Here is a 15,303-nt window from a genome sequence, read left to right as displayed (position 1 = left end):
ACCTAGCATCATGCCATTCCAAGCATGGAGGAAAATGAGAATCTAGCACCTTGTTGCCCCAAGGGTAGGAGAAAGAAAAGATGTAGGATGTCTATACTTCCAATTGCAATATATTGGCTTTTATGATTATTCTTACTATACATTTCTGATCTTTTTTTTTGAGACGGAGTCTTGCTCTGTCACCCAGGCTGGAGTGCAGTGGTGCAATCTCAGCTCACTGTAACCTCCAATGATTCGTTCAAGCGATTCTCATGCCTCAGCCTCCCAAGTAGCTGGGACTACAGGCGGATACCACCATGCCTGGCTAATTTTTGTACGTTTAATAGAGACAGGGTTTCACTATGTTGCCCAGGCTGGTTTGGAACTCCTGACCTCAGGCGATCCACCCGCCTCAGCCTCACAAAGTGCTAGGACTACAGGCGTGAGCCACTGCACACAGCCCATTTCTAATCTGTTTTGATCCTGTCTTTCAAGATCCAAAAAGAGACTACTTCCATCCAACATTAACCAATTAGCACTCATATAATGGTAGATGCTAAAGGGTATATGCTAGGTAAAATAAGACATGGTCTCTATCTCCGCAATTTATATATTTCTGTGGCAGAGGGGTAAACTACCTAGATAAAACACCAACAGTATATATAACTGGGGGAAATTATGTGGTATAGACAATAATCTTATTAGCCGAACTGACATATGAATACCATTAGTACCTGATAAACATGGCAGTCTGAGAAAGTATTTTTAGAATGGAAGATGACTTATTACGGCTAGGAATTATAAACTGTCATGTTAATCAATAAAGGTATTTTTTAAATCTTAAGGCTTGTTAAGTTTGGTTTTAGGTATGACAGAAACTGGAGCAATAAACTCAGATTTTAAACCATTGCTTTTCTAAGGGGAAAAACTATGAAACAAATTATACCTGAGATTTTTGCCGCTGGTCTTCTACTGCTGGGAAGAGCTCCATCCAGAGGCTGAGCAGAGTGAAAAGGTTGACTTTAGAAAGCCTTGGTATCTGACCTAAAAAAGAGACGACAAACACTTAAAAATGTGTTACTAATGGTGAAAAAGGGAGCCAATCTCAATGCCACTTAGGTGCTGCAGCCTAAGCCCAGCTGCTTTCGCATGAAGCACAGAAAAAGATTAGGGGACAAGAGAGTCAGAGGTATCTTAGCAGGGACGCTTCAGCCTTACTCGTGGCTACCTCCTTCTCCACTTAAAAAGTTGAGCCTTCTTTCCCCAGCCCTCACCCTGCAGGAAAAAACGGTACAGCTAATACACATAGCTGGGGGGGACAACCCCAAAGCAAGCTGTGAAAAGTCTTCGCATCTGACGTCGTCGTGGTGCAAGCTTTTCTTCGGACTGTGATGGGGCGTTGCTAAAAGGAAAGCGGTTAGACCACAGCCCGAAAAATGCGCTGACCTTCGACGGTAAAGCAGTCGAAATACAGGAAAGCGTCACGTGCGGTTAATTTGGAAATCAAGGCAAAGGCGCGGTTTGTTAATGTTCAGGCACTTTGACCTCAGAGGCCCCAGCTCTAGGTCCTGTGAGAAGTAGCTAAGAGGGGTAAAACGCGAGACTTCGAAAGCCAGTGCGACCGAGCCGATTGGTCCTGGCGACCGAGGAGGGGACACGCAGAGGGCGGGCAGGAGACATCCAAAAGCAGCAGGTGAGGCAAAGAGGCCCAGACAAGGAATCTGGAGTTCAATGACGGGAGACGCACAGGGCAGAGCGAAAGGTAGGGTGGCGGGAGCAGGGTCCCGGACACTCACCGGTCATGCTGCCAGTCTGGGTGCTGACTGACCGCCCGGCCCTCGCGCTCTCCAGATTTTGCATCTGCCCAGCTTCTTTCATCCCAAACCTAGCGTCCTCTGCTGCCAAGGAAACCTCTCCCAGTCAGACATGATCTTGCCCCTAGCGTCCCCGCCTCTCGCCTCCTCTCAGAAACTGTAAGGCAACGGCCCACTAGGCGCAGCCAGATGACGCCTCAAGCTTGACCGCCACTTCAGGGCTCCTCGTGTGACGTCATAGAGAGGCGGGGCTGCGGCGTCAGAGGGCTGCCTGTCGGCCGGAGACCGAGTTAAGCACCGAGCTGTAAATCGCTTGAGACCTGTTATTTGGTTGTTTTGTTGGTTTTGCCAAGTAAGGTCACTTGAGGATATTTTGGCTCGAGGTCCCAGGTTGCGCAGACTGCATCGAGTTGAGAATTTTGGTCAGAATGTTAAAGGGGAAACCTACCCCAGGCTGTCGTGGTCAGTGTTTTAGAGAACTTCCTGGGTGGGGGTGTGGAGCTGGGCGGTGCAGGTTGTTCTGTCATCAGAGACTGGCGGGTTCTGGGGAACTTGGTGCGGTGGAACAGAGTAGGGACGTTCTGCTTCTCATCAAGAACATGAAGACATTAAGAGGTGGAATTGTAATGGGGAAAAAGGTGAGAGGAGGCAGTAGGAGTTATTTTGTTTTTAATTTCTAATGTCTAGTTTATTTCCACAAAACATCTTTATCATACCAGTTCTTTGAAATTTGTTCAGACTTGTTTTATGACCTAGATCAGCACTGTCCAGTAGGATTTCCTGTAATATTCTATATCTGCACTGTCCAATATGGTAGCCACCAGCCACATGTGGCTATTGAGCATCTGAAATGTGGCCAGTACAACCAAGGAACTGCATTTTTAACTTCATTTAGTTTTAATTAATTTACATTTTAAGTAGTGACATGTGGCTATTGGCTACTACTGTATTGGACAACATTACTCTAGACTCTCCTCCTGGAATTCCTATTAGGCATAGGTTAAACCTTCTGAGATTTTAAATTATTATTTTAAAAATATTCCATCATTTTGTTTCTCTGAGCCACATTCTGGCTAATTTCTTCAGATCTTTCAGCTTGCTATTTATTTCTTTGGCTGTGTAGAATTTTTTCTAGTTCGCCTGTTCTGAGGGTAAAGCTCTTCAGGTGATTTGACTATATCCAGAGAACTCCATTCTGCACCTTTCCTGAGGTCTAGACTTTGTTGACAGTGCCTTCATGGCAATTAACACTAAGGCTTAAAGACAGGCCATGGACTAGGAGAAAATATTTGCAAAGCACGTATCCAACAAAGGACTCATATCCAGAATATATAAAGAACCATATAAACTCAGAGTAAGTAAACAGTCCAGTTAGAAAATGGATCAAAGACTTGAATAGTCATTTCACTGAAGAAGATATACAGATGGCAAATAAACATGTAAAACAGTGTTCAGTGTCATTAGCCATTAGGGAAATGCATATTAAAACCACAATGAGAGTCTACTACACACTTATTTAAATGGCTAAAATAACAAGTACTGACAGCACTAAATGCTAGTGAGGATGCAGAGCAACTGGATCTCTCATACATTGCTGGTAGGACTATAAAATGGCATAACCACTCTAGAAAACAGTTTGACAATTTCTTATAAAGTTGCACATATGCTTATCATATCACCCAGCAATCACACTCCTGGGTATTTATCCTAGACAAACCAAAACTTATGTTCAAACAAAACTCTGTACATGAATGTCATGGTGGCTTTATTTTTAATAGTCAAAAACTGAAAACAGGCTGGGTGTGGTGGCTCACACCTGTAATCTCAGCACTTTGGGAGGCCAAGGCAGGCGGATCATGAGGTCAGGAGTTTGAGATCAGCCTGGGCAACATGGTGAAACCCTGTCTCTACTAAAAATACAGAAAATTAGCCAGGTGTGGTGGCACGCAGCTGTAGTCCCACCTACTCGGGAGGCTTAGGCAGGAGAATTGCTTGAACCCGGGAGGCGGAGGTTGCAGTGAGCCAAGATTGCGCCACTGCACTTCAGCCTGGGCGACAGAGTGAGACTCCATCTCAAAAAAAAAAAAAAAAAAACTATAAACAAGCCAAACAGTCCTTAGTGAATGAATAGAAAGCAAACTGGAGTATATCCATGCCATGGGACAGTACTCAGCCATAAAAAGTAATGAGCTATTGATACGTACAACTTGAATGAATCTCAAGGGCATTGTGGTGAGTTTTCAAAAGCCAGTCTTAAAGTGTCGTATACTGTATGATTCCATCTAGATACCATTCTCAAAGCCAAAAAAAAGATTATAGCGATGAAGAACAAATCCATGATTGCCAAGTGTTATGGTTGGGACAAGGGTCTGACTGTTAAGAGGTAACACGACAGAGTTTCTTTGTGTTGACAGTTACTCATATATATACATGTGATAAAATTCATAGAGCTATACACCAAAAATACAAAGTGGTACATTCAAAACTAGTAAAACACAAATAAGATCTATACCTGTATTAACAGTATTGTACCAGTATCAGTTTCCTGATTTTACCAAAGTGCTATGAATATGTAAGACATTATTATTGCAGAAGCTGGGTGAAGGGTAACAGAGGAACTCTGTATTATTTTTGCAACTTTCTTTAAGTCTTAAACTCTCAAAATAACTATATATATATACACACACCTATATATGTTATATGTGTGTTTGTGTGTGTGTGCATGTGTGTGTGTCTGTGTGTATCTTTAATCCCCAGCAGTCTAGATCTGCCCTGCCCTTCAAACAATCATTAGCTTTACTGTTCATTAACCTCTCTTTGGACTCCTGGTCTCATTCCATTTTCAGTCCTTTAGTATTTCAGAGCAGTTTAAATACTTGGACTATTTCTCTTACTTTCTTGCTAGCTCCGCCATATTTTATTCTGCATTTTTAGGTATTTTTAGCTGAAATATTTTTCAGACTAGGCTAACTTTTCCACACTATTGGTGGAATAATTGTTCTGCTGCAGAGGAGTAAGAGGACTAAAAATGATTATAAAATGAAATTTTCCCTAAGTGCTGAGAAGTGGACAAGCTCAGAGCAGCTGAGTTCTACAAAGGCCAGTTTAATCAATAAAATGGTTTTTAAATCAATAAACAATTCTATATATCAAGTGGAAGGAGCATGGGCTTTGATATGAGATAGACAAGCTGTATTCATACTCTAAGCACAGAAATTATTTACCAGTTACTGTATCAGTTGGCTTAGACCCAGCTTGCTGTGGGTAACAAATGTGAACCCCCCAAATCTAAGACAGGTCTCAGTTAATTTAGAAAGTTTATTTTGCCACAGGTAAGGATATGCGCCCGTGACAGCCTCAGGAGGTCTTGATGACATGTGCCCAAGGTGGTCAGAGCACAGCTTGCTTTTGTACATTTTAGGGAGATATGAAACATCAATCAACATATGTAAGATGAACATTGGTTTGGTCTAGAAAGGTGGGACATCTCGAAGTTGGGCGGGGACTTCCAGGTCTTAGGTAGATAAGAAACAAATGCTAGCATTCTTTTGAGCTTCTGATTACCCTTTCTAAAGGAGGCAATCAGATATACATTTATCTCAGTGAGCAGAGGGATGACTTGAATAGAAGGCAGGCAGGTTTGTCCTAAGCAGTTCCCAGCTTGACTTTTCCCTTTAGCTTAGTGATTTTGGGGCCCCAAGATTTATTTTTCTTTCACACAAATGACCATGAAATCTCAGTGGCTTGCCCCAACAAAGGTTAATTTTTACTCATGTTACATGCTGCCACTCCTGTGAATTGGCTCTGGGATCCAGGCTAAAGAAGCAGCCTCTGTTCTTTCTTTCTTTTTTCCACCCTCAATTCCCCTGTATGTGACTCATCTTCCTAGCATGCTAGTTGCTTCTTTGGCTTTCCAGCCCCTTCCTCTGCCTCTGCTGTAATAGCCTATTCTCCCTTGAAGGGGAGGGGAGGGGAGGTTATCAAATGCCTTTTTGACTGACTGACTCAGGGAAGAAGGAAGGGAGGAAGGAAGGGGCCAGGGAAAGAAGGAAGGAAAGGATGATGGTAAAACATTTATCACAAATTTTCATGAAGACTACATGATCCCAAGTAGTACGGTGCTTGGCAAAGCACAGGTGCTCAATACTGTTGATTGTCCCTCCCTTTTTCATCTTTCATTTGCCTATTCTCTGTAGTAGCCTGAGTTTTCTTTTACTCTAGGTCCTGTGGATTGGGAATGTTAGTCTTAGCAGTGTGTTTATTAGGACAGAATCCTCTCAACAAAGCAAGCTGATGGCCTGTGGAGTTGATCATAGTCACTGAATCTGTAGCTGGATCTGCTGATGCTGGTGGTGCTTGTGGAATACCTGGCTTGTGGAAGAAAAGTACCTCACACTCAATTTTGCTCTTGTATGTGAGAAGGTACTCCATGACCAGTGCCAGAGACACTGGGTTGTAGCAGATAAAGGATTTACCCAGAGGGTCACCAAAGGAGGCGATGGGAGGGAATCTTAAATCCATCTGTCTGAGGAGTTTGGGGCTACAGTCTAGGATTTTGGAGTGGGCCCAAGTGTGGAGAGTGTTCATTGGTCGAAGAGCGCAGGGTGAAATCATGGGACAGGGAGATGAAGAAGCTGTGTTCTCATGCTCATCGCATTCTGTGAGGGTCTCCAAACTGGTTGCTGAAATTTGGGTCTGAGAACATCTTAAGCAATCCTTAAACAAAAGCCTTATGATTCTGTCAGAGATCATCTCTATAGGAACAACAGGGATGCAAATCAATTTTTAAACAGTCTTATTGAAGCAGGATATTTCCCTGACCCCTTCGCAGGACTCGCAATAGGGGTGCCCCATTTACTCAGCCCAGAGCTCTCAACTCCTTGCGGGAGGCAGCACATGAGCAAATAAGGCAGGAACTGGAGTACACAACCACTGGAATCAGGTGGCCACTTTGTTGCCAGCAGGAGTGAACTCCACTCATTCGGATTCACTGCACTCCACCCCTTATGGGAGGGAGCACATAGGTGAGCGGGTGCAGGAGCCAGAGTGAGCACTTTTGAGCACCAGTAGGAGCAAACTCCATGCATGCCCCAAGGCATTGTCTGGTGGGATGCCTGCAACCCCTGAAGCCCCAGAGGGAGTGTTACAGTGGTCTTTTAGCTCTGCCATCTGCAGACAGCTTAAGTGTTAACAGCTCTGCAGACCCTCCCTCTGCCTTTTCATGTGAGGGAGCTGTCTTCCACCAGTGAGGGCAAAGGGCCAGTGTGACAGCCTTTTGCATCTGCACTTGTGGCTCCTGGGCTCTTGTTTGGCATCCAGGAGAAATGAGTTTGGGCGAATGAATCGAAGGATGGTAAAAACAGGATTTTATTGCTGATAAAAGTGGCCCTCACCAGGAAGGGGAGCTGAAAAGGGGATGGGGTGGGAAGGTAATCTTCTCCTGAAGTCTGGCTGTTTCTGGCCAGATTCTTCTCTGAAGTTATGCTGTCAAGCTGTCTCTCTGAAGTCAAGCCACTTCTCTCGGACGTTGAGCCATAGTCTCTGATGTCCAGCTGCTTTTCCTTTCTGCTGGCTGAGTCTGGGGTTTTTATAAGCACAGGATAGGGGGCAGGGTGGGCCATGGGTGGTTTTGGAAAAGGCAACATTTGAGTGGGAAAACAGGGATGTAAGTTCTCACTTTGGGCTGCAGTCTCAGGCTTTTTGGCTTGAGGATGGGACTTTGCCAGGGACCTGCCCCTGTCTGCCTAGAATTTCTCTGCCTCCTGTCTCCATCACTATAACCTTAATGTCAGAAATCCTATCTTTAGGAACAATGGGGATACAAATGGTCAGGATCTAGTGACTTTTGGCAACAAGGAAGTGCGCTGAATTGTGGCCTGATTAGTTCTTTTTTTTTTTTTTTTTTTTTTTTTTAGACAGAATCTCACTCTGTTGCCCAGGTAGGCTGGAGTATAGTGGCACAATACTGGCTCAGTGCAACCTCTGCCTCCTGGGTTCAAGTGATTCTCATGCCTCTGCCTCCTGAGTAGCAAGGATTACAGACACATGCCACCAAGCCTGGCTAATTTTTGTATTTTTAGTTTTGTATTTTTTAGAGACCAGGTTTTACCATGTTGGCCAGGCTGGTCTCGAACTCCTGAACTCAAGTGATCCACCCACCTTGGCTTCCCAAAGTGCTGGGATTACATGTGTGAGCCACTGCGCCTGTCTGATTAGTTCTTTTTTTTTTTAAGATACGGAGTCTTGCTCTATTGCCCCAGGCTGGAGTGCAGTGGCACGATCTCGGCTCACTGCAACCTCTGCCTCCCGGGTTCAAGCATTTCTCCTGCCTCAGCCTCCCAAGTAGCTGGGACTACAGGCACATGCTGCCATGCCCAGCTAATTTCTTTTGTATTTTAGTAGAGATGGGATTTCACCATGTTGCCCAGGCTGGTCTTGAACTCCTGAGCTCAGGCAGTCTGCCGGTCTTGGCCTCCCAAAGTGCTAGGATTACAGGCGTGAGCCATGCACCCAGCTGATTCATTCTTAATTATAACTATATTTCTGTCCAGAACCCAGCATACCATTCTTGTCAACTCTGTGGGGATGGTTTCAATTTGGTCATTTTGGGCAAAAAATGTGATTATCACCACCACCCTGAGTCCGGAGATTAAGGTTTCCTAAACAATTCTCAGAAGGCCATTCCTGGCAGTACTTAAACCCTGAGGAAGCAAAGAGAAACCTGAAACAAAATCCAGATGCCCTTCAGGAATATGTGCTTTGTTATGGAGGGCAGTGCTGCCAAAGAGAAATGACTTCTCAGGTTTTCCATATATTGTCCCAAATAATCTTCTCAGAAAAGTAAACTTGGTGCCATGTAGATTAATGTGCTGCAGAGTAAGAATGTTTAGGCAGCCCTGGAAATGGTGCTCCCCTGCAGTGGGAAGGACTAGCAAACCCACTTTCCCTTGTCTTCCCAAGCTCTCTACCAAAAGCCTGTCTGAGAAGGGGTGGGCAGAGGGGCCTGGGCAGCACAGTCAGTGTCCAAGCTCATTTTGGGTCCCTGTTTGTGTAGCACCTCTGGACTGTCAGGTAGGGCCACCTGGGTTCGGATATTTCTGAATCAGCATCCCTATAGAAGTTATCTAATTAGACACATTAGAAATCAACAGAAGGAGGGCTGGGTGCAGTGGCTTGTGCCCATAGCCCCATCCCTTTGGGAGGCCACAGCCAGAGAATCACTTAAGGCCAGGAGTTCAAGACCAGCCTGGGCAACATAGCGAGACTCTATCTCTACAAAACACTTTTTAAATTAGCCAGTTGCAGTAATGTGCACCTGTAGCCACAGCCACTCCAGAGGCTAAGGTGAGAGGATCACTTGAGCCCAAGAGTTTGAGGCTGCAGTGAGCTATGATTGTACCACTGTACTCCAGCCTGGGCAACAGAGTGAGACCCCATCTCTAAATGAAAATAAGAAATCAACAGAAGACACTAGAGGGAGGGGTAGGGATGAGAGGATGGATAGGAGAGGGAGTCGGGAGGAAACTAACACTGATGGAATATCTGCTATGATCAGACACCCTATGTAACAATAATGATAATAGTAGTAATAATAGTGTCTTACATTATTGAGCCTTTACAGTGTTCCAGGCTCTTTTCTAGGTACTTTATGTTTATTATCTCATTTGCTCCTTCCAGCAACCTTGTGATGTGGGCAATATTATTTAGCTCCACTTATAGGAACCAAGACATTCGGTAACTTGCCCCAATAGACATAGCTTGAAAGGGGTGGGGGCAGGATATAAATGGACATTATGACTTCATTTAATACCCACAAAACCCTGTGAAATAGATTTTTATCATCTCCATTATGCAGATGAGGAAACTAAGGCCCTCAGACCAGCAACATCGCCATCACATGGGAGCTTGTGAGAAAAGCAGAATCTTGGGCTGCACTTCAGACTTTCTGAGTCAGAATCTGTACATCTACCACTGGGCTAGGCCAGTGGGCTACAGTGATTCTCCAACTGGAGTATGCATAGGAGTCCCTCAGAGACTATGTTAAAACCCAGATTTCTGGGTCCCAGCCTTAGAGATTCTGAATCAGTGGTTTTTAGCTAAAGTATTTTGGCCCTCTGTAGAACTGCTTTTACCAAAAGCAATTGATACCAAGTAGTTTTTGGTATTGTATCATCTGCTGATGTTAACTGATGATACCAAGTACTTTTTGGTATCATATCATCTGCTGATGTTAACTGATGCTACAAGCAAAATTTTCATACCAGATACGAGCAAGTGTCAAAGTTTTATTTGGCCCGGAGGTTACAAATTTTTTGGAAAGGCCCAGATAGCAAATATTTTAGGCTTTTCAGACCATTTAGTCTGTGTCACAACTATTCCATTCTGCTACAAAAGGAGCCATAGAAGATATGAAAGCGACTGAGTGTGGCCGTTTTCCAGTAAAACTCAATTAACTCCCCCTCATTTAACTCCTAAAATGAGTGAAACGTCAGTGGCGGCAATGAGACCTAGTTCAGAGTGTATCTGAGGAACAGGATTTAAATACTTGAAGAGAAAAGGATTCTCTAAAATAGCTAAGTTAGGTACAATATGCCTGGTTAACTTTCTTTAGGGCAATGAAACCATACACTTTTGGGTTAACTTTTTAAAAAAGATTTTATTTTTTTAGAGCAGTTTTAGGTTCACAGCAAAATGGAGTCGAAAATAGAGATTTCCCATATGGCCCCTGCCAAATACATGCATAGGCTCCCCAACTATTAACATCCCCCACCAGAGTGGTGCATTTGTTACAGTTGATGAACCTACACTGACACATCATCATCACCCAAAGTCCACAGTTTACATTAGAATTCACTCTTGGTGTTGTACATTCTCTGGGTTTGGGCAAATGTGTAGGGACATGTGTCCACCATTGTAGTATATAATACAGAGTAGTTTCACTACCTTAAAAATCTTCTGTGCTTTGCTTTATTCATCCCTGCACCCTAACTCCTGGCAACACTAGTCTTCTTTTTTACTGTCTCCATAGTTTTGCCTTTTCTAGAATGTCATATAGTTGGAATCATCGTATGTAGTTGTGGAGGCTAAAGCAACTCCATCTTGGATGCCAATCCACCATGTTGACTTACTGATTAACCTCAATTTAGGGAAGGCTGCTATCTTCCATTTTATCTACTGTTCCTTGTGTAAGAGCTTGTACTTACTGTAAATCCTGCCCTTAGGTCAAAAGTCCCTTGACCATAAATTCTGCTCTAGGCAGATTCACATAGCATCTTGCCTTTCCCTATAATTGTCCTACACATTCCTTCCTTATGACATAGAAGCCCTGGGTCTTTGGGGGTCATAGTGTGGGAATCCAACACCTTGTCTGGCAGCTGCCCAGGACATTGTGGCTTCTCTTCCTCAGTCCCTATTAAATGTTTTTTTTGTTTTTTGTTTTTTTTTTCCTGAGAAACTGAATGTATCAGCCTCTTTCTTGGCCTCTTAGCTTCCGCAGACTTTATGGGCAGATTTCCATAGACCTGCCCATTGCAGAACAGTAGTCTGATTTTCAGACTGGCTTCTCTCTTAGTAATATGCATTATTTAAGTTTCCTCCATGTCTTTTCGGGCTTGATAGCTCATTTATTTTTAGTGCCAAATAATATTCCATTGCTTGGTTGTAGCACAGTTATTTATCTATTCACTTACCGAACAACATCTTGGTTGCTTCCAAGTTTGGACAATGATAAAATTAAAAAAAAAAAAAAGAAGAAGAAGCTTCTGCAAACACCCATGTGCAGGTTTTTCTGTGGACATATTTTCAACTCCTTTGGGTAAATACCAAGGAGTATGTCTGTTAGATCATATGGTAAGAGTATGTTTAGTTTTGTAAGAAACTGCCAAACTGTCTTCCAAAGTAACTGTACCTTTTTTTCCTTTCTAACAGAAATGAATGTGTAAACCAAAAATAAAATTCTAAGCCCCCCAACCATCTGATTGGACCCCTCCTCTCCACCAAGGGCATTCCAAAGTTAACCTGAAAAACTAGTTCAGGTTAACTTTCAGGCCATGTTGGGAAGGAGGAGCTGGACCTGCCTCATCATGCCCTCCTCCATTTTGGAATTACTGATAGAATAGAGTCTTTAAGTCTGATAAGAAACCTTTACAATCTATTCTCTCTGAAGCCTGCTACCTGGAGGCTTCACCTGCATGATAAAACTTTGGTCTCTACAACTGCTTATCTTAACCCAGACATTCCTTTCTATTGATTCCAGGTCTTTAGATAATAACTCTTTCAAACAATTGCCAGTCAGAAAACCTGTGAATCCACCTATGACCTGGAAGTCCCCGCTTCCAGTTGTCCCGCCTTTCCAGACCTAACCAGTATACATCTTACATGTATTAATTGATGTCTTATATCTCCCTAAATTGTATAAAACCAACTTGTACCCTGACCACCTTGGACACATGTTCCCAGGATCTCCTGAGGGCTGTGTCATGGTCATTGGTCACTCATATTTAGCTCAAAGTAAATCTCTTCAAAGATTTTTTAGAATTTGACTCTTTTCATTGATAAATGAGAGCTCTGGTTGCTCCACTTCCTCACCTGCATTTGTTATTGTCAGTGTTGTGGAATTTGGCCATTGTAATAGGTATGTAGTGGTATCTTGTTTGGGATTAATTTACTTATTTAAAAAGGCTATAAAATCCTTACACTTTTTCAGTTTCAGCAAGGTAATCTCTCTTTTTACAGGGCTATGCTTCTATGAATTGTGTGCTATTAATTTAAAAAATGTGACAACAAACTTGCATTCCCCCCAAATATCAAATGAGAGTTCCCTTTAACAATGTCCTGCTTTTATTCAAGCAGTCATGTTATTTTCTAATACTAGAAAATGTGGCTGGGTGCAACGGCTCACACCTGTAATTCCAACACTTTGGGAAGCCAAGGCAGGTGGATCATGAGGTCAGGAGTTTGAGACCAGCCTGGCCAACATGGCAAAAGACCCTGTCTCTACTAAATACTAAAATTAGCCGGTGTGGTGGTATCATACACTTGTAATCACAGCTACTTGGGAGACTGAGGCAGGAGAATTGCTTGAACCTAGGAAGTGGATGTTGCAGTGATTATAAAAAACCTTTGCATGAGAGATTGCCCACTGCACCTGGTGGCGGACGAACTCTCTCCAAAAAAAAAAAAAAAACATACAAAAAATTAATATCACTATTAACATTTTCAAAATAAAAAAAAAAAGAAAAAGCTCTAGGACATTCATTACTATGCTTGCCTTAAAGATTGTTGTTGAGGACATAGTTTTCTAGCTTTTAAGATGTCATCTTGGAACACTTGAAGGATCAATTCTCCTGTCTCCCATGAATCATGTAAACTTCTTAACCATACACCAGGATATGAATTTTATGTCCTCAATTTCCTCCTGGTATAATCTTATTTTGCCTATCCTAATTTTTTGTTAGTTTCTACTTTCCCCATTTACTTCATGTGTGTTTTATTTTAGATGCTTTTATAAATTGCTTTATATGCTTTTTGGAGCACAAATTTATTTTAATAAAAAGAATGTTCAGATTTGAGGACTCTTTAGTTCAAAGTGCCTTGAGGAAGAAGAGGGAGTTAGTATTTGCATACTTATGCAATAATGCACATATGTCTTGTCAACAGCTAGCATGTAATTTATTCACATTTACATAGTCACTCATATGACAAAAGCTGAATGTTGTTAGTTTACATGTGCATCATATACATTTCACCTGAGTGACCTAAATAATCTGGACAGTTGAAACTGCCTTTGCAAAGATTATGACAGTCAGAAAAATCTAGCATGGCTGACCCCGTCTTGCTTCTAGGTTCATAGGCTGGCTGTCATCACTCATTCCTGGTCATAGGCCAAGCTAACCATAGGAAGAATTTAGTTTATAGTTTAACTTGAAAGCAATAGTCTCTCCCTAAAATGACCCTCTCCTTGTCCAGGAACTAAAACTGCCTTTGTAAGTCTAATGAAAGGCTACGAGGTTAGGATTATGGGACGGCCTGAATTCTGCTAAATATGGGCATAGTTTTCATAATCCCTTACTGCCCAGGAGTCATTGCTCCTATAGATAACATCACTATTGTAGAACCTAAGATTGATCTTTTGATATATTTTTCAGACTTTTGCATTCTGGTAACCAACTGATCCTACCCGGACCCATGGTGCATAACTCAGCCGGTCCTGTGGCGCACACCCAGAGGCCGACTTAATGCATGAAGACTGTTTTCCACACCCCTATGATTTCATCCCCAACCAAGCAGCAGCATCCATTCCCTAGCCCCCTGCCCACCAAATTATCCATAAAAACTCTGGCTTCTGAGTTCTCAGCAAAACTGATTTGAGTAATAACTCCAGTTCTTCCACTTGGCTGGCCTTAGTTAATTAAACTTATTCTTTACTGTAATACCGTGTTCCCAGTGAATTGGTTTTGTCTGTGTAGCAGGCAGGATGAACCCATCAGGCAATCACACAGTTACTGTGCAGTGCTTCTTTTTATTTTGCTTTTCAAACAAATTTCAAATATTATTAGATTGAAATAAACTATACAAAATAGCTTTTCCTCACAAAAATGCAATATTTTGTGTATTATTCCTAGGTAAACTACAAAACTTTTATTTTTGTAAGTTTTTTTTGCAAAAATAAATCAAGATGCTTATGCATATAAATCAAGATGAGGCAATGAAAAAAAACCAAAGAATAACCAAAGAGAGACAAATCAGTTGTCAGTGTCTGTGAACTCATGTTTGGTCTTGCTTGTAAAACAGAGGGTTCATGTGTGTCTGCTAAAAAGCTGATGGCCCAGTTAGGGTAGAGATACAACAAAGTGGTGCAAGCCCCAACAACACATGTGGGGCAACAGTGAGGCATCCCTCCATTCAAACTGTAACTGTAACTCCTTCCTTCCTTCCTTCCTTCCTCCCTCCTCCTCCTCCCTTCACTTCCTTCCTCCCTTTCCCTTCTCCTTCTCTTTTTTTAAGAGATGGGGTCCCACTATATTGACCAGGCTGGTCTATAACTCCTGGCCTCAAGGGATCCTCCCAACTCCACGTCTCAAAGTGCTGGATTACAGCCTGAGCCACTGGACCTGGCTATTGTCCATTCTTTGATGAAGACAAAGTTTACCCTGAAATCCTGTTCAGGTGAGCACACAGTTTCTATCACTTTCTGGTAACTTCCTAAACTACTCCTTATGCAATAGTTTTAATAGTGCACTTAAAACACAATGCATTTGAGTTGGAAGCTTCATTCTTTTGTATAAATTTTTTTCTCCCTCCCTCACTTCCTCAACATTTATTTCTTCCAAAAACTGATAACTCAAATCCTGGTCATTAGACTGGTAGATTATAAATGTCATTCCCAAAATGACTTTAATCTCTTCATCACGCCACTGGCGGGCATCGCATAGAAATGAAACTTGACACTTTCAATACCATCTTCTTGGAGACAGACTAAGTTTTCAAAGCATGCAAGTTCAGGCTGTGA

At 42.5% G+C, this 15,303-nt stretch overlaps 1 protein-coding gene and 1 long non-coding RNA gene across 3 annotated transcripts in view; one reads left to right on the top strand and one right to left on the bottom strand.

The window, feature by feature from the left end:
- The window catches only part of CDADC1 (cytidine and dCMP deaminase domain containing 1), a 44,005-nt gene extending 42,008 nt beyond the window's left edge, over window positions 1–1,997 (bottom strand). The window contains exons 1-2 of one of the 2 annotated variants that reach the window (XM_032150883.2): window positions 1,776–1,997; window positions 926–1,023 (exon numbers count right to left, since the gene is read on the bottom strand). In XM_032150883.2, coding sequence (XP_032006774.1) covers window positions 926–1,023; window positions 1,776–1,857 — 180 coding nt within the window. In that variant the 5' untranslated portion in view covers window positions 1,858–1,997. Of the gene's footprint in view, window positions 1–925; window positions 1,024–1,425; window positions 1,571–1,775 lie in introns of those variants that run through there. The other variant, XM_032150884.2, reaches the window with a different exon arrangement.
- Window positions 1,998–2,053: 56 nt separating this feature from the next.
- LOC116467274 (uncharacterized) lies at window positions 2,054–14,390 on the top strand. Its single transcript, XR_004247750.2, has 2 exons — window positions 2,054–2,255; window positions 13,940–14,390. It is a non-coding gene; the product is annotated as an uncharacterized LOC116467274 (long non-coding RNA).
- The last annotated feature ends 913 nt before the right edge of the window (window positions 14,391–15,303 follow it).

Source organism: Hylobates moloch, unplaced genomic scaffold (assembly GCF_009828535.3).
Source record: "Hylobates moloch isolate HMO894 unplaced genomic scaffold, HMol_V3 SCAFFOLD_4, whole genome shotgun sequence".
Lineage (NCBI taxonomy): Eukaryota > Metazoa > Chordata > Mammalia > Primates > Hylobatidae > Hylobates > Hylobates moloch.
The sequence above is the reverse complement of the archived record's forward strand: the minus strand, read 5'-3'. Positions and strand labels throughout refer to the sequence as shown.